The sequence below is a fragment of the Accipiter gentilis genome, chromosome 22 (assembly GCF_929443795.1).
Source record: "Accipiter gentilis chromosome 22, bAccGen1.1, whole genome shotgun sequence".
NCBI lineage: Eukaryota > Metazoa > Chordata > Aves > Accipitriformes > Accipitridae > Astur > Astur gentilis.
In genome coordinates this window covers 21,614,001-21,633,059 of record NC_064901.1, presented here as the reverse complement: position 1 = coordinate 21,633,059, position 19,059 = coordinate 21,614,001, and the positions used below count along the sequence as shown (strand labels likewise).

The 19,059-nt window shown below is 44.4% G+C and overlaps 2 protein-coding genes across 35 annotated transcripts in view; both read right to left on the bottom strand.

Annotated features, from left to right (window-relative positions):
* The window catches only part of MADD (MAP kinase activating death domain), a 76,417-nt gene extending 74,089 nt beyond the window's left edge, over positions 1-2,328 (bottom strand). For all 32 annotated transcript variants that reach the window (XM_049825826.1, XM_049825845.1, XM_049825834.1 and 29 more), the window contains exon 1: positions 2,197-2,328. The gene's annotated coding sequence lies outside the window, so the exon portion shown is untranslated. The remainder of the gene's footprint in view (positions 1-2,196) is intronic.
* A 2,243-nt stretch (positions 2,329-4,571) lies between these two features.
* Positions 4,572-19,059, bottom strand: part of NR1H3 (nuclear receptor subfamily 1 group H member 3) — a 30,052-nt gene continuing 15,564 nt past the window's right edge. For all 3 annotated transcript variants that reach the window (XM_049825871.1, XM_049825870.1, XM_049825872.1), the window contains 8 exons: positions 16,719-16,966; positions 13,625-13,891; positions 10,487-10,695; positions 10,060-10,239; positions 9,551-9,650; positions 7,844-7,957; positions 6,907-7,001; positions 4,572-6,515 (listed from right to left, as the gene is read on the bottom strand). In XM_049825871.1, coding sequence (XP_049681828.1) covers positions 6,369-6,515; positions 6,907-7,001; positions 7,844-7,957; positions 9,551-9,650; positions 10,060-10,239; positions 10,487-10,695; positions 13,625-13,891; positions 16,719-16,836 — 1,230 coding nt within the window. In that variant the 5' untranslated portion in view covers positions 16,837-16,966 and the 3' untranslated portion in view covers positions 4,572-6,368. The remainder of the gene's footprint in view (positions 6,516-6,906; positions 7,002-7,843; positions 7,958-9,550; positions 9,651-10,059; positions 10,240-10,486; positions 10,696-13,624; positions 13,892-16,718; positions 16,967-19,059) is intronic.

Genomic DNA, 19,059 nt, shown 5'->3' with positions numbered 1-19,059 from the left:
AAAGCTACTTTGGCTAGGTGGGCAAGGCTTAGTGCTAAAAATCCTCGAAACTGTTATTTCACTGTCTCCAAAATCCTTCTGAAACAGACTGAAGTCAGACTTCATTACATACACACCCTGTCTGCTTTCAAAAGAGTTACAGAATAGTATCAACATTGAAGGAGAGGTTTGCCGTTTTTATGTTTTTCCATGAAAACTTTAAACCAGAAGACCTATTTTTTTTCCAGTTGCTACACAGCCTTTGGTTCACTACCATTCATGGCTTTGGCACATAACCCATACATCATGGAAATACATCTTGGACATATTATGCGTTTTGTATGGACAACATTCTTTCAGTGTGGACATTACTGGATGGGAAAAAGGAAAATAAAATTAGAACAGTTTTAAAAATAGTAATGGTGTGGAAACTAATGCAGTAGGACTCCGAAGCTTACAGCTTGAAAGCCGTTACTTTGGTAAAAACACAAAAGTCCAGACTTGCGATACAACTGCAGCACCGCTGGATAGGCATGTGCAAGATCTTTTAGTGCAGACAAGGCTATTTTCCAAACAAAAGTGTTCTAGAGACTTGGTGATGATTTTGCATTTCATGAAACACAGTAAGATGCTTAATGAGCGTGTAAGTAATTCCAGGGTATATTAAATTGGGTCCAAGAGCTGTGCATTTTCTAACAACACAACAGTAAAGCAAAAGAACTATTTTATAGCTGGAACAATCAATCAGTTCAGTATTACATAACATGTTATGAGGGGATGGCCAGATTAGATCCCACAAAAACTACATTTCAGCTATGTTAGATGTCAGAGCTGCTCCCTCTCTGATGTGTCAGGATTGCAGATTTTCATTAGTGCTGAAAACAGCAAGTACTTCTTGTGCCCATCCAAAACAGTTCCAAGGTTCAAGCAGTATGAAGTCCAAAAATGGAGACACTTCCCAAATAACCTATATTTGGATGACTTTGGTTTGGTTACGTTACCCTGAAGACACCACAATACATCTTCCCACCCCTTGCTTCTGTCTACCAGTAGCATCCTTTTTGCAGAGAAGTGATGCTGCAAAGAGCACAGCAAGGACACTTGAGAGTATACCAACAGAAATGCTGACCCAGAGTTGCACTGAATGTAGAGAAAATGGCTGGCTTGCCTAGGGAAAGCACAGCGTATTGCCAGATTCACAGCTCTACCTTATCTTTGTGGGGCTGCGAATTTATAATGTATGTTATGTCTGAAAACAGCATGGTATATGGGTGAGTTGCGGGGGGGAGGAAGAGAGAAGAAAGCCAGACAACAAACCAGTTTCCCCAAGGCTTATAATTTCCCTAAGCACTTCTTTATCGTGACTCCACACAAATAGTAAACGCAGACCAAGCTTTCTTCCCCTCCTCCGCCTGAAAATAGAAGTGAGCGACACAGCAAGGTGGCGACACCCATTTCTAAGGCGAAAATGCTCTTGATTTATAGGTTACTTCATGAGAAATTGCCCAGTATAAAGCGGATTTCCTATTCTATTGTCGCGGGGAGTAACAGGATCTGCTGTTTACAAACCAAGGAGCAAAAAGCACCTTTCCAGCCACATTACTGCAGCAAAATCCCTTCACGAAGCCGCACACCTAACCTCTTCGAAGGGGATCGGTCCGCTCTGCGTCTCCCTTCTACCTGCCCTAACTGTCCTGCGCGCTTCCTCCCGGCAGGGAGCGGGGAAAAGCCGCCGGGAGGCCCGGCCCCGGCCCTGCCCGCCGGCCGCCCCGCTGTGCGGGAGAGGGGCCGGGCCCCGCGCCCTCCTCACACACACCCGCCGCCGCCCGAGCCCCCTCCCCGGCCGGCCACGCCGCCATTTCCAGGCTCCCCGCCGTCCCCTGCCCCGCTGGAAACCCGCAAGCGATCCCCCCACACACACCACCTCCTCAGGGGCTGCTGCCCGTTCCCGCCTGGGGGACCGCTCCGCCACCGGCCGGCTGCCGGCAGCACAACAGGCCATCATCGAGGCGAGCGGCCCCGCGCAACCCCGCCGGCCAGAGCCCCGGGAGGATGAGGCAGAGCTCGGCCGGCCCCGCTCCCCGCAGCGACGGGCCACCACCTCCGTCCCCTCCGAGCAGTGACCTTGCGGAAGTGCTCGCCGTACCGGAGCATCCCCACAGCGCTCAGCCGGGCGGCGGCAAAGACCGGGGCGGGGGGGGGGGTGCGGAATCTTACCGCCAGCTGTGGATCACCTCAGGCAGCTCCGCGCTCCCCTGCCCGATACAGGCGTAGCGGCGGTGGGGCAGGCTCCCCGCTTTTGACCTACGCACGCATCCCACCGCCTTGCGTGCCGGCCCACAGGGGACACGGACAACCCCCCCTCCCGCTCACCTGCTGCCCCGCCGCCGCCCCCCGGCCGCTCTGCGCCGCCCGCCCGGTTCCGCACCGAGCGCCAGGAGCGGGACTCGCCACCCTGAGGGAGGGAGGGAAGGAGGGAGGAGCGGAGCGAACCACTCACACCCGACGGCGGGGGGGGTTGGGGGGGGAGCGCTGCAGGTGGTTCGCGCCGCCGGTTGTCGCGCTGAGGGGAGCGCTGTGGGGGCGCGCGGGGAGGCGGCGGGCTGAAGGGGAAGGTGGCAGGGCGGGAAAAAAATCCTGTGGGGACCCAGCTCTTGGGACCGGGCTGCGTGGAGAGAAACTGGAACATTTCAGCCCCAGGAAGCTTTCAAACCTCGTCCTGGCAAGCAGAAGGTGAAACTTCCTCACAGCAAAGCCCAGCTCCGGGCCAGCAAGGCCGGCGGGAGACACCCCGGATAAGGGAACAAGGAGATGGAGTGCTGCGTACTTCCACCCTCAGCTACTTACTTGCTGATCTGCTACTGGCTTCATAACATTACAAGATAATTTGGTTATTAGAAGCTTGAGGTACAGCTTTTTTAACGCCTTCCAAGCTCCTATAAACCAGGACACTGCATAACCAAATCTGTTTATTAACAAAACCATAATTACTGAAGTAAACCCAAAATGCAACCAGAACCGGAATGTAAGTATCCCAATGGTTTGGGGGGGGGGGGGGGGGGAAGAGAAAAAAAAGTGGAAAATAGTGAAATACTTAATATTCCACATCTATACTGCCCCTTGTAGAGGAACTGGGATTTCAGAAATACACCCGTCTCTTCTTCCTCCTGCTGTGGATCTGAATAGACCATGAGCAAACACAGCTGTTGCATAAGGGTACAGCCAACAGGGAACACCTCCTGCAATTGCAGTTCAAGCACCCCATGATTTCTCCAGTGGCCGAGTTAGCAAAATGAATTTGAAACAGATAGGGTACAGAGACTTGGAGCAGCAGGACTGAGCCTCAAGCCTAGGTAGCATTTTACAAATATAAAAGTACAAAGGGGCCACTGACCTCAAGGAACATTCTTTCCCCACACCTGCTTACTTCAGCTCCCTGGGCTAACCTGGGAAGCTGCTAGAAAACAAAATAACTAATTCTGTACTGATCTGCACTTTAAAACAATGAGAACATGAATATGTAAACAAGGAGCTTGTATTTGATTACATGATAATGAAAAGGAATGGAGAAGCCAGAGCCAAGGAAAATCACCATTTTCACCACTGCCATCAACAGCAACTTTATGGGTTGTACCTTGAAAATCCCTCAAATTTACATGCAGTTTTTCTCTTCAAATTAGTAAAATGAGATGCAGCTCAAAATGAAGAAAATGAAGCTAAAAATGAAGTTGCAGCTTCATTGCCACTGCCCATTCTGCCTGTTGACAGCCTCATTCTTTAGAAAATCCTTACAGTACGGCCCAGCCATCTTTTTAATCCACGCAAGGCTGGCTTGAGCTCCGCTCGTTACTCCCCACCGCATACCCTGCTCCAGTCTCTTAAGCCTATTCCTATTCCCTCTTCCTCTGATCTAGTAGTTTCCAATTTAAATTTTATACTCTAAGGTAATGCAGAGGCTTCAGCAGAATAGCCTGTGGTGTGGAGCCTTGCTGAATTGACAATTGCTTTCCTTTCCCATTGTGCCAGGGGATTGTCAAGTGCTTAGGAAGCAGCTAATGCTGGACAGCTCTCCGCTTCCCCCATTCTATCGTCGCCTTTGAGGTCACGTGCGTGGACAGCTATTCCTGCTGCTTCTCCTGTGCTGATCATTTCTGATGTATTCATACCAGGTAGCAGCTAGGATCCTGCTGAAATCCACTCAGCAGCCAGGGGGACACTGGACTCCTATTTCAATTTTGGTCAACCACGATATGCAGAAAATGGAGTAGAGCACATGGAATAAAAGGCTTAAATTCTGAACATAGCTGTACAAATCAAGGTGACATATGTATGGATAATTCATGGTCTTCATGACATGCCTTTAATCCACTTCACCTATTTGCCAGCTCTGGCACAGAGCAAGGTGCGTAGCAAGCTAAAATCTCATAGTAGAGGCCCAAAGGAACTGCCTGGGGTTGCACTATTTCTTTTTCACCACTTCCTGCTTCTCCCCAATCTATATACTCACTTTCATATCAGCTTTGAGCTTGATATAACAAGAACTTACTCCACCCTCCTCCAGTCTAATGACACCGCATCAGAGAATGTCAAAATCCTGTATTAGGCTTTATTCTTTTATATAAACATTAACATTTCTCAAACAGATTAGTTAAAAATACAGATTTAAACAAGAATTTTTGCAATTGCAATGAGTTATAAAAAACAACAGATTATTTTACAGATTGTTACAAGTGCTTTACAAAGGTGCAGAGTGAAGGCCAGTGGCAGGGGACCAACCTCAAGTGCAAAATGGACACAATACCCTCACCACGGGCATAGCGCTCAGATACACAGCCAAAAAAAAAACAAAAACCAACAAACAAACAAAAAAACCGAGCCATGTGAACCTAGGCTCTTGGGATGCTCACCGGGCAAGCAAACATAGACCCCTATGACAGAGAAGACTCATGAGACCAAGCTACCAGGTTACTTAAGGTTACATCTCTGAGATCAGCCATAAGATGTTGTTTCTTTGAAAATGAAGAACATGTTTTACAACAGTATACTTCTCTTCTGTCAGACAAAGTATTGCTGTAAATCCTAGAATACTGATGGATGTGGATACTTAAGAACTTGGGGCATAAATCCAGTGTGGATCTCACAGTGCCCAAAGTGAAGAAAGGATACAAGACCCAAGCGTCCTTCTAAAGCAGTTGGCACTCCTCATACAGGAGGGACCTCCATATCATGTGACCATCACTAAAACCTTGAGCAAGTACCTTGGAAAGACTTTGGCAAAAGGAAGAAGACGCAAGTGGATCTGGTTACACCCAATATTCCTGCAGCCCATGATCTGAGAGTTGTGCAGCCCATAGCTTACGCAATGCCCACATATTTCACTAAATGCAGTGTGTCCTCTCTCCTTGCCCGATACATCTTCACACCCACCTTGGAACACATACCACATGCTCCAAATTCTTGGAAGTTTTTGAGATCCTTCCACCACACCTACCTTGCCTAGGTACCAGTCCTTCCCACCTATCTTTCTTCTATTCCACCCCTAAAGATAAAATCTATGCCCTGATTTGTTTTGAGCTAAAGTTTTCCAGCTGTTAGCAAATCAAAGGTAAAGTGAACTGGCTTGAGAACCACCATGAGATAAAACTGCAATGTATTACATTAAAAAAATCCACTACTTTACGCCTGACATCTTTCTGATGTACAGATGTTCCCTACACAGAGGGCCATCCTGTTAGACAAAGGTCACTACACATTAGAGGAATCCTTTTTCCAAAGGAGGACCAGAATGAAAGGGCAGCTCTAGAGATGAAGTCTCATAATTAAGAAATAACAGCTACTTCTCTTGGAATCGTTGTGAAGGGCAGCACACACAAGAGATTTTATTTATAGGAAACCCAGTGAAACCCCTAGAACATCCACATTGACTTCCCTGAGCTCCTCAGATCCAGGTACACTGGGGACCCTGCAGAAGCCTTTTGAGCTGGGTTACTCTCAAATAGAGAGGGTTTGGCAAGTTCCTGCAAATTCATTTTCATAATCAACAAGAGAGGAGAGGATCAATGGGCAAGCCCTCAGGACATGCTTAGAGAAGAGAAAGACACTGAAGAAAGAGGGGGGGTATGGGGGAGGAAGGTCTTCCTTTCTACCATTTTCAGATGTTTCATGTTATTCCTTTGGGGTATGGGCACTACATCAAAACCAACCCCCTCATCTGATGTACCCCAGCTGCCTCCTGCATAGTCTCATGACAACTTTGAAACCCCAGGCTCATCACTGCCTGCACTGCCTAGCCCAGAGTTCAGTGCTTTGGAGAGGGGAGGCTGGCTTCTCGTTAGCAAAGGCTGGGAGATGGCATTATGTCGGCATATCAGTGCCCTGGGAGCATGCAGTCACTCATGCACATCCCAGATTTCTGAGAGCAGGGGAGGGAGTTTCTTGTCCTGCAGCCGAAGGGCAAACACCTGTTCAGAGTGGACACTACTTAGTGTCCGAAGACTGACCAGCTTCATTAACATCCGTGGAAACATCAGGCGGTCCTGCAAAGTCAGACAAATAGACAGCTGTTAGTAAATTCACACTAAAACTTTGTTCAAAAAAATTACCACACCAGATGATGCAATGTACCCTGACTTCCTCTAAACCCAGCATTCTCCAGGAGGCGGCAGTGTGGAGGAATACAAATATTACACCATGTCCCAAAACTCCAGACTTTCCCTGCTGGCTAACCTTTGTAACATGATACAAGACATCAGGCTGCAACATTTCACAAATCCTGCATTTACAGCTGCTACCAAACAGCCACAGAAGGGAAGACCATGACAGTACAGGCAGCAAGAGACCTGTTACAGACAGTACTGCAGGAAATGTGCCTGCATAAACACAAAATCAGTTTGCATCATTGTGGAGATGTTCTGGTCAGGCACTTACATTTGGTCTGTTGATGCAAATGTAAGAATGAAGGGCTTCCACATAGGTGTGCTGCAGCCTCTCCACCAGGGACTGGTCCTGCACATTCGGTCGGTCTGCCAAAAAGCAGGTCAGAAGTAAGCAGATTGCCACAAGCAGCTTCACTGGACTTGACATACCTGCCTAACACCAGTCCCTCAGTATGGTCTCTCCCCAAAACCTCATCTAGCATTCACCCAGCACAGCTGGGAGAGTCATTCATGACTGCAACAGCTATGTCAGTTTTCTGTATCTGTTCTTTCCCAGTGATGCCTACTGCACACGGAGAGTCCGATCTGACTCCTCTAGGGATGGAAGGTTAGGGGGACCAAACAGCACTATATGCGTTTCATCTCACATTCCTGTCCCAGTAGAGATGGGAAGCTGCCCTTCAGAAGGGAATGGGAAAGTCTCTCCAGCAGCTGAGCCAGTTAGAAAACAGGTACAAAGGAAAAAAAAAAAAAATCATCTTTCAGGTCAGAAGGACAAAACAAGAACAGTAGATGTAGCTTCTTTGCAAAGCCCTGACCTGGCCCAGAGCAATACTGGTCTCACACCCAGAGTATCTTTACTTGACCACAAGATGTCACTCATGCCGCGTGACCGCCATCACACCAGAGACGTGCCAAGTATATCGAGGGGACAGTAAAATAACAATTTCTAAATGAGGAAGATAAATATTGGCTGATTTTCCTATACATTTTTCCAGCAGTGGGGAATCTAATTTTTCTCTGGAGGTGGCACTAGAAAATTCAGAATATAATGAATACCCTAAGCAGTTAGTAGTAATACAGTCCCTTTACCACTAGACTGTATAACTCCCTCTACTACTCCTCTTCAGCTTGTGACCTTCCTTAATTCTACTTTCTTTGCCCTCTGACTCACTGCTGCAGCTCTTCAGATCTCCCTGGCTTTTTACCTGCAGAGAAAATGTTGATGGCGATTAAAAGTGCATATTCAGCATCGTTGAGCTGTAGCTCATTCATTCCCTTTGAGAACTCAAAGATGGGGTTAATGAACTCAAACTGCAGACCTGCAACAAACAGAGAACAAGGTGAGGCAACGACAATTATCTCCCATGTCTCTCTCTCTCTCTCTCCCTCCCTCCCTCTCAGAGAATAAGCTGCCAGAAACCCACTGCAGTACTCCAGGGAGCAGGGGGGACAGGCAGGCAGGAAAAAACCCTTACATTATGTTCCAAGTATGGCTGAAACCTCCCTTTACGTCCCAGCAGTACTGGTGAGCACCAACAACAGTGGCTGAGCAGTCAGGCTCTAACTGCAAAATGATGCTATTTCTGGGTTTTCTTAGAGCCTTAAATGCCCCACAGCACATTACTAGGAAACAGCTAAAGGAACACAACATCAACTATCAGGTAAGTCTGTCAAAAAGTCAGAAGCCCACAAGTACAACATTATACTTTCCACTCTCACACCACCACCTCCTTCAAACCCAGCAGGCCTCTTCCTTTTGAAGAAAGCTTTAATCCCATGCTCTAGATTCATCTGAAGTTCATCTGAGCTGAAAATACATAGTTCCAAGAAGCCTGAAGTATGCCACTTCCTTCAACTCAAAAAGCTGGGAGAGCTGAGGCAGAGCCTGACTTAGGCTTCCAATCACCTTTGATAAATGCAGTCAGGCAGAAATGCATTGATATTTATTGTCATAACATATAGAGGCCACTGTCGAATCAAGTCTCTTTGTGCTATGTGCTATACAATCATGCTGAAAACTTTAGGCTTTTCTCACAAAACAGCACCCAAGTTTCTAATTTCCTTCAGTACAACTGGATCAGAGGGATGAACGAGATGGAAGGAATCTTTCTGGCTGCCTGGTTTTTGCCTTCCTAATAATTTGAAGAAAAGGCTACCAGGAAGAGCATCAGAGAGGAAAGTTGCCATAAAAGCCATCTCAAGTATAAATGGTTAAATAGTTATCCAAAAAATTAAACCAAACCAAACAAAACCAAAACAAAACAAAAAAATCACACAAAGGACAGCCAAAGTTTCGTTTTCAGAAATGCTGAACATACACACTTCCTGTTACTTCATCTGAAATTGCTCCTGGAAAAACAGACTTCAGAAATCACATCACCATACACCATCATCGTATATTGAGCTGACAAAACGTCTAAAGCACGCTGCAGGGATCTTCAGTGCACAGTATAGACTTCACATCAACTGAAATGTAATCGCACTAATGTCATCACTCAAAGCACACATCCAGATTAGCAAGTGATATACTTGCAAAGGAGAGAAGACTAGGGTTTGATTTTTTGTGATTTGATACGCCTCTAAGACCACAAGTCCACGTCAGACCTCTACCAGCAAGGAAGTTCACACCAGCTGCTTGCCCTAAGTGCACTCTTACAGCAAGATTCTCATGCTGTAAGAGTCCAAATTTTCCAAAGCAAGTTCATACCTAAAAAAAAAAGACATAAACTGAGCTAGCATCTCATGTTAAAAGCAAAAAAGGTTTATAGGGCTATTGGTCTGGTCGTGTTCGAAACCTCTCACCTGACTTCACGTTTAAGGCCCCACATACTATTTCCAGCAGCCCACATTAAAATGGAAAAAATGAAAGAACACAAGACAGGGAAGGAAGAAACACCTGTCTAATGCACCACCTGCTTTGGCGAAGTCATCCCGATTATAGCTCAGGTCTTTAAGAAAGGTGATGCTCTCAATCTCTGGATTGTAGCGCCGAGATGTCTCCAACAACATCACCTGAAAACAGAAATAGATATACTTTATTTGAAAACAGCAAAGAATGTTACAACATCAATAATTTGCTGAGTGTTAGAGTATCTCTGAAAAAAAAAACAAAAAAAAAACCAAAAACCCTCCAAGCAGTTTCTCACAGAGTGATTAAAAATTCCAAGGTAAATTCTGTTGCATCCTTTATGGTATCTGCTTCTGGAAAGGGCAAAATACCTGCTTACCACTACCAAGCCTCTTGCCTCATTCTCCTCCATGGCCCTTTGCCAGTATAGCCTAGCACTGCGGTAATGGTCCCATAGCTGAGGTCCTTCAACTTGCCATCCCCAAAAAAAAGGGATGGAACCAGTTCTCCAGGTGGGTACTCCAAATTCTTTCATCTCTGCTACTATGTATTGTGGTGGAGCCAAATTCTCACCTCTATGGTAGATGTCTTCAATAAAGCGATCTGATCTTCCCTGGTGAGCTCCAGGAAGCCAGGTAGTTGCTTGGCAAAGTCCACAATCTCTTGCACAGAGATAATTGCAAGTTCTGTAAAGTGAGCAAAACGCTGCTGCCTTGCTTCACGGTTATTAGGGTCAGGAACTTGGGGCCACGGCTGTGGGAACGGGAAAAGACAGCATATATATGTGAAAGATGGAGCCAGGGCAGAAAGATGAGAAGATGAAGTGAACAGAGAAAGAAAATGAGACATATTGGAATATCATCCTTCGCTATTCTTTACAGAACTTTAGCCCACAGATGCAATGCCTAAAGTATCTCTGTTCTCCCAAATAATTTACCCACAACCCCAACTCCCCAAACTTTGTTTTTTCTCATTTTGCATACACTGGTAGAGTTTTTACCGTCACTTTGAGCCTGTCTGTGAATGAGCGCTGGTTGCACTGCTGTTGAGCGGCCACAAGCTTTTTTATCATGCTCAACTGTTCAGGTGTCAGTTTGTGGGAAGGGCTTGGAGGATTCGGAGGGTTCGGATGCACCACGACTGTCCGAGCCTGATCGTCTTCCTGCTTCTTCAGTTTCTTCAGTCGGATCTGTTCTTCAGACAGAACATCTAAAGCAGGAATAGCCAGAGATAAATCATGACATAGGAGCGCACTGGAAACCACACTAAACACAGGGTAACATGCTGTGGATGGAGAGGCAGAGATCACAGCTACCTGTATCTGGAATATCAGAGCATACACAACACAGACAGCAGACAGTGATACTTATTTGTTTCTCCCTCTTTTCCCCACTTTAAGTTGTTCCACTGCCTTTCTCTTAATCATACTGTCATGCTAAGCGTTCACAAAGGACAGAAGCTCCCTTCATGATGCCCTGCAGATCTCAGAAAGACAACAACATCTTTCCCCACTGAGCAATTTCCCAAAATGTCATGTTATAACAGATTCCAGCAGGTGCTCTCTTCACATGCCATAGTGTGTCCATCACATTTTATGTTATCCTGCTGTTGTGTCTTTTTCCAATATTGCTAAATTAACAGCTTGTGTCATTTCATCTTCCTCTTGAGAGGCCAGAGTCAGTACTGGATGGAGTTCAAGAGTGAAAGGAAAACTTGCTACACAGCCCATCTGCAGCAGAATATAGAACAGTAACATACCACAAGATGAATAATGAAAGAATAGCTTTGCATAAAATGTACTGAGGACCACAAGTCCTTCAGGAGTAGGGTTAGAAATCTTCTTCAGTCATGAAGTCAAAGAATATGCCATTTAGATGTAACATTTTAAGCAATAAAACAACTCAGAGGCATGTGTTGTGAAAAATCTTATTGGACTTACTGCTCATTAGCTAATTTAAATACAAAAAACTGTTAACAGCCTGTAAACTAAGCTAACTGAAGAATTCACTGATCTGAACGTAGAGGAGGTTTGATGTTTCTTTAAGTCAAAGCTGCAAAAACTATCTGCAAGCTGCATCCTAAAAAAGGAAACTACTAGACATGCCTGGATTCAAGGATTATCTGCAAGAGAATCATCCTGCAAGTTAGTGATGAACAAACAAAAAGCAGAAAAAGGAACGACTGGGAAAAAAAAAAACACCACAAACAAACATATCTTCAGGAACAAAAATAAAAACCATAAAGCTTGACTTTGCAAACAAGATTTTTAAAGTGCTAAAAGATTTTTTGGCTACTTTTTATTTTTAGGTAACAAGGAAACAGCTGCTACACAGGAAGACAGGCCCCAAAACTGAACAAGTATATACTTGCACTTCTCAAAATAATCATGTTAAACATGAAGACAAGAAATGGAGAACTACTGTGAGAGCACATTCTGAAATGGACAGTCCACAGGATTAGAGGGAAAGAGGAAGAACACAGCACATTCAAGCTGAGAGTAACCTTTATCCCTGACTTCCAACAGGGAGGATGCATGCACAGGTACACTCACAAAAATTGCAATTCTAACAGCAAAGATGTTCAATACAATTACCAAATTAAGGGGGATCTGTAAGATTAGAGAATGCTAGTCACAGTGTTAGTTTAAGAAGGGAAGTAATTGATCCAAGCGATTACGGTCCCTCATCTTGGGACTCAGATGCAGAAAGAATTTATAGCCAAGGCACAAGTTACCAGATATTACTGAATCTTGAAAATTGCCTATGTGAAAGCTTCTACACCATGCTAAATTCAAAGCAATCTAAGTCACTTGGTTTGCCATGAAGGAACTATTTAACCTCATGGTTCACACTGGCTTAAGAACAATAAACTGGCCATGAGTAACTTCAGTCTGGGAATTACAAGAATGTTTCCAACAATTAGTAAAGGGAAGTTCTGGAATGGCCTTCTAAGTTAAACAGCTGGAGGAAAAAGCCCTTAGTTTCTGTCGAGATTAACAGGGTGAATTTACAGTGGGGATTACAGTGTTGACAACAAATGCCAAACACTTGTTAATAACAACCCAAAGATTCCTTTTGGCCTAGTTTTCCTGAGCTGTCTTCAACATAAGACAATGAGTAAACACAGAAGCACATTGAGGCTCTCTAGTATCTACCTGCAACATAAGGTTAGCAAAGTGGACAGGTAGCCTTGCTACATAGCTTTTCAAATACATTTGTTGTGCAGCTCTCAGGAGCAGGGGGAAATGGGGCAAAGACAGCACGCATAATACTGATACAAACCAGTGTGACAAAGATACTGACTACGTTAGGTGTGCCGTGTTTCATGTTGAAAAAACTGAACAGCGAGTTTCCTTGGTGCACCTCAGTGGTACTTACTTTTTGCAGAAGTATTTTTATGTTTCTGAAATACCCTCTGTTTCTCACTGTTCTGGGTGCTGGATATCAGAAAAGTAGACTTCAAACAGATTTAACATTAACTGAGCATCTGTTTGGTCAGTCTTGGCCAGCAAAGGGATGAAACCTGGATGCCTTGGCCAAGGAGGGGTGTTCCTGATATGTGAGCAGGAACGTTGTTGAATATTCAGAAACAGCAGTCTTATGGCTCGTGTGAGAAAAATAGCAGAGCTCACTAAAGGGAACAACGAGATCGGGTCTGTACAAACACAGCTGCAGTACTGTGGTGCTGCCCTTGACCTCTGTCACAAGCTCACAGTACAAGGCAAAGGAAAGTGCCTGTTGTTCAAGGAGCGTGGCAACCAACCTTGCAGTCCTGATCACAAGACAAACAGAAACCTGAGTTTACTGATACAGTTGACAGCATACTGAAGAATGCATAAATCTTAGTCGCGAGTCTTTCCTCTGATGTCGTATTCCACGAGTTCTTACAAGGAATACAGCAGGGCTGGGGCTCAGCACACCAGTGTTGTTCCACTAACAGCCTCACCTCTCCACATGATACCTGCTAAGCTCTCGGCGACTTCCCACACACATTCCAGCATGCAGCCTGCATGGCTCACGTGTGACCCCCAAGCACTCAAACTGTACCCTTCTTTACATGCATCGGCCCACAACCCACCCACACACACCTCCTGTCCCAAAACCACAGTGTTCCCACCAGCACCATTTCCTGCACTCACACTGCTCCCGCATGCCTGCCTCCTGGCACTTGCGCAGCCGGCACTCCTGACACTTGCGACGCATGTACATGTCCATCTCACACTTGCCGCCATTCTTGCAGACGTACTGTGCACCCTTGATGACGCTGCGACGGAAGAAGCCCTTGCAGCCTTCACAGCTCAGCACGTTGTAGTGGAAGCCGGAGGCCTTGTCCCCACAGACGCTGCACACTTCATTTCCCAGCATCTTAGGGGCTGGGCCCTTCTTCCGCTTCAGGGGGGGATTTTCTACCGAAACGAACAGTACCGAGGAAAAGGGGAGGGGGGAAGAAAAAAAAAAAAAAAAGGCCACACACATGAGGGAAGCATGGTGTTTGCAGCTGATTGCCCCATTCCTTACAATAACCAATGTCCTCACTCAAACCCACTATCTCCCAAACATATGAATGAAAAGATCAAGTCTCCCATTCCACAGGCTCCCCTTCTGGGCAAGCGTATCTTCTGCAACAAACCAACTATTGACATAATCCAAACAGTTTCACCTCAACTATATAAGCAGATATAGCTTCATGTTTGTTCCCCTCCAATATAGGGTGAAAGAGCTAAAATGTGCTCAGGCCAGGTGTTTTCTGCACTTTGTATCAGCAGGAATGACAGTTAACAATGTGAGAAAGCTGCAGAAAAGTTGAGCTGAAATCCAAGACTGTGCAGAAAGTGATTTTCTTCAGAATTCACCTCCAGTTCTCTTCTATTCTCTACCATGCTCATGCACAAGGATAAGGAAAAATGGTTCAGCAGTCAAATAGTGACAGAAAACCAGTGCTGAAACCATGACCCTACAAAAAGCAACTGAGGACGCAATCCGTGTAATTGGAACAATTGGGGAAACTGTCAAGACAGAAGACAGCAACTTTATGGAGTCAGGGGCAATGAGCAGGCAAGCAGCACGCTGCACAAGCTCTGTGAACCTTTGGAACCCACATAATTTCTTCTTCAAGAGTGCTCCCCACTCCCAAAACTGAAGCACTCTCATACTGACAGTTAGTTCATTTACTAGACCTTGTTATTCCACCTGAAACACAGGGCCTTCACTACTGCCTCAAATTTCACATGGTCTTGTGCAGCAGCTCCCAGATCTTCCTACATCTTGTCACTAGGTGTACATTCTGAAAACATCTTTGGTCTACTCCAGCACGTCTCACCTTAAGCCTTCCAGCCAATGCTTGCCGATGTTATTTGTGTATCCCCTCCCTATTAGCCATCTCTCTTTTCATTCCACTTAATTCTAGCCATGTTGACGTCTGACATGTCCTTCTGCACAGCTCATAGTGCAAGTATTATTCTGTATATCAGAAATTATAGATTCTTCTATGGCAGCTGTTCACAAAAATTACAAACACGATGTCTTGATAAATCTCCAGATTATGTTTAGGTATGCCTGGAAAGCAGTTACACTGGAGTTAATTCATAGGGATTGGTTTGCAGAGCAAGGCTTCTGCATTTTCTGATCAGCATCAGGGTTACAATGGCAGGTCTTATTTTCATACATAACAGTTCTAATACCTCTATCTTTACTCTCAGTCACGCTTACTATTCTGCTTGAGTTCCTGAAATGGTAAACAGTTTTAGGTCGGTCTCAGAAATTATTATTAGTGTTCTTCGCTACATATTGGTTTTCACAGTCTTAAGTATCTTGGTGTTGATTTTCAATCCCAAGGTCTGGAGGTCACTCATTTTGGCCTGCACTTCTCCTTGCAGATTCGACAGCAGGAAAATGTCATCAGAAAGGTTAAGTCTCTGATATTCCCCTCTCCTGTTCTACTATATTTCTCTTCACACAATCTATTACCAAGAGGAAATTACACAATGCCTAGTCATTTCAAATTACTTCGTCTGCCGTTGCATATATATTAATTGGTATAACAAATTTGCGGAAGCCTCAAATGATGTTCATATGTTTCTGAGGGACAGCAGAGTAATCCAATGATTTCCACAAGATGGATTTGTCTGTCCTGTGGATTTCTTACCTGTCTTTAAAACATTACATAAATGTCTGATTCCCATTCCTATTACCATTTAATTGAGACAGATAGGCTTATACTTTGATCTATGCAAATTATTCTCCATTGTTGAACATGAACCATTTTAGTTATATAGCTTATTGTCATTTTCTGTAGTCAAAGATAACACAGAAATAATTTCAGATTTATCAAGCATGATTGCCACCTCTGCACCTTTAGCTCTCAATTAGGGCCCTCCTTCTTTGGTAGATCCCCTATTTAATAAATTTTTTCCACATTTTGTGGCTTTTTTTCCTTGCATTTTTGTAAGGCATTTATCAATTGTTTTCTTTTCCTGCCCTCAAATCTGTTTTAAGGACTTTTATTGCATAATATCTCTTCACCTTTCAACTACTCTCGTTGCTTCTACTCTCTTGATGAGTCCTCGTTCAATGCTCAGATCGCCTCTTCTTTTTATATCTGGGATTGCCCATTGCCTCACTGTTCAACAGCTACATTTATTTGCCATATTTTCATTAAGTTTCTGATACTATGCTAAACACCTCACTTGTGCTTTCCTTTTTTTCCTGTTACCCATCCAGAGATGTTATACTATGTCTTCTTACAGTTTGAAAGTGTAGGATTCTGTGTGTCCATAGCAATTATAACTGCAAAATCTCAATTCTATTTCCTGATACTCTTTTAATCTCAGTTAACCTCAGAAACGTGTAGAGGAAACTTCTGACTGTCTTTCCATTATATGAATCTGCAAGAATCTATTATTTCTTTTCATCACTAACCCTTGTTGGATTGTCAGTTGTAGTACAGCTTTATTGTTCAGCAGTTTTTGCTAAGGCTAACAAAAAGAAATTCATTTTACCACCACAGACCTAGCCTCTAGAAGGTCAAATAAGCAAAATATTCAACACATTTATCACCTGGAAAAACCCAGTCATCTTCAACTATCAATAACTGATTCTATTGTTAGACATTCTCTCTGAGAGCCTCAAGCACAGCAGAACTCACCATAAAATTTTGCTAAGTATCAATTCTGCTTGCAGCTGAAAGAATGGATAGCCTTTAGCTTGCATGGATTTAGTAAAATTTTTCCATACCTGCATGCTCAGGAGGGTTCTCTGAGCCAGGGAAGAGTGAAAGCCCTTCCTCCTCCATCTCAAATACACTTGCCACCCTCTTCCCATGATCCTGTGTGCTGAGTTGAGTGGGACCCATGGAGGCCACACAGGAAGGGCTCACTATAATCTCATCGTTGCAGCATTATTACTGCCAAGCAAGGGGCTGCAGATGTCTTTCTTCAACGTCTTCAGTGTCTCTCTGCTACTGAAAGTCAGAAAGGAAGTACCTGTGGAAAAAACACAGATGCAAAAGAGGCAAGAGTTCAACTACTGAGGCTATTAAGTCCCAAAATCTATTACAAGCTGCATCACAAGCAAGCTTCAAGATTTTGTTTCCTTATTTATTCAAAGGGACAATTAACTTTGTTTTATCAATGTTTATGCTCTTGAAACACAATATTTTAACAAACTGTGGTAAAAGGTATAAGCTTAGCACACCCAGGCACAAAACTGTCTTTTCATTGCCAAAATATTTATCAAAAGCAGGACAAGACTTCATTACTGCTAAAACCACCAGGGGACTTCAGTCCTGACCTCTCCAAGTGTGCAAGAGGGAAATTCCAGACTTTACAACTGGTGGCCTTTGTTAAAGCTTCCAGTAACAAATAGCTCATTGCTGTCAGCTGCCCTGGATTTTGTGGCATGTACTGCAAAGCACATAGAAAATTGTAAAAGACAATTTTGATACAATTATTTAGAAAAGACTACAAAACACCAAATTTCCCTATTAATATCAGTAGCCAAAGGCTGTGCCAAAGATCAGTGATGTATCAAAGATGAGGATGACAAATCCTCCCCTCACCTACAGCAAGAAATTGAAAGCCAGCATCATACCTACAGGAAACGACCATTACGCCACCCTCAGGAAACAGATTCACTACCAACCTTGTGAGGATACCCTTTTCTAGAACCTGGAAACCATACTGAAAAGCAACTTTATTATGCAGCACTAACTCCACTACAGAACCTGAACCTGGAAAGCAAATCCAATCACTTTTTTCCAAAAAGCCCCACCTGCACAGAATAAGGCCTTACTGGTTTGACTGCACGGACTTAGTGAAACTGATGCAAACTGCTAATGTAAACACCCCTAATCTGATTGAACATGCATTTGATCAGTTGATCTTAACTCAGTGATTTACCAATGCAAGCTAAAGGGATTAACTGATTTAAAAAAGCAACTACGTTAAAGGCCTGTACCAGTTTAACTTGAGTGACTGAGTTCAGGACTGGAAGCCTGCCTGCCACTCTCTGAAAGACAGGAGGTGATGGGAAGCAGCAGCCCAGATACAAAAGCATCAGGTAAGCAGGGGCATGCCTCACACACTGCGGTGCTGACTGGGAAGAGGCAGAGGACCACAGTCCCAAGTCCCTTCTTCCCTCCCAGGTATTTGACCAGACTGTGCAACTTTTCTTAGAATGCCAAAGGCAAAGATGAAAGCAATACCACCCCCCTCCCAGTGTTCTGAAACAGTCATCAGGTATAAAAGCAGTCATAATGTCAAGCCTGCTGAGCTCCTGCCATCTCCAATTATACTGTGGCAGATAATAGATGCAGGTGTTAAAAACCACAGGGCATATTAATTGACCTTTGTAAATACAGCCTCAGACAGTGTAAGGAATTCAGAAATCCCTCCCCCTTGGTGCACGCAGCCACTGAATTGCTGGAGAATCAGATTATCTAGGATAAAAACAGTGGCAGCAAATATGAAACTCAAAACCACAGAAAGGAAGAAGTCCTATCGTGGGAGACTACAACCTAACTGATGTGATTTGCAACCAATTCAAAGAGACTCACTGTCCTCAAAGAAAAAACGTGGCTATCACAATCAACTTTTTTTTTTTAAAAAAAGTCTCCACAGTAAATCCTGCATCAACTGAAAACCTTGTGGAGAGGCACAGAGCATCAGATGGAGATAGGAACTTCACTGAAACAAACCCAAACCCAACTTGTATTCCTAGTCCTATGTAAGCTCCTCACTGATGTTGATATCAGTTGTGTCTGAACACGTTTGGGCATGAAACAAGAAAGCTAAGTGTACTGCCTCAGTGCATCTCCACATTCCTTTAAACCACGCAAAAGACTCACTCAAACATTAATTATTGTGCAGAATGAATCACCAGCAGCAGTACCGCAGTGATTTTTCAAAGCAAGAGTTCGATCCCCCAGCTGAGGGACTAAGTGACAGCGCTCAGGCCCCACTACCTTCGTTCAGTGATCCAGCCAGTCTTGCTGCATCCCAGCCACAACTGCAATGTATTCCGGAAGGCAAAAGAGGAGGGTACAGCCTGATGGGATTTCAAAACTGTGTCATGCACA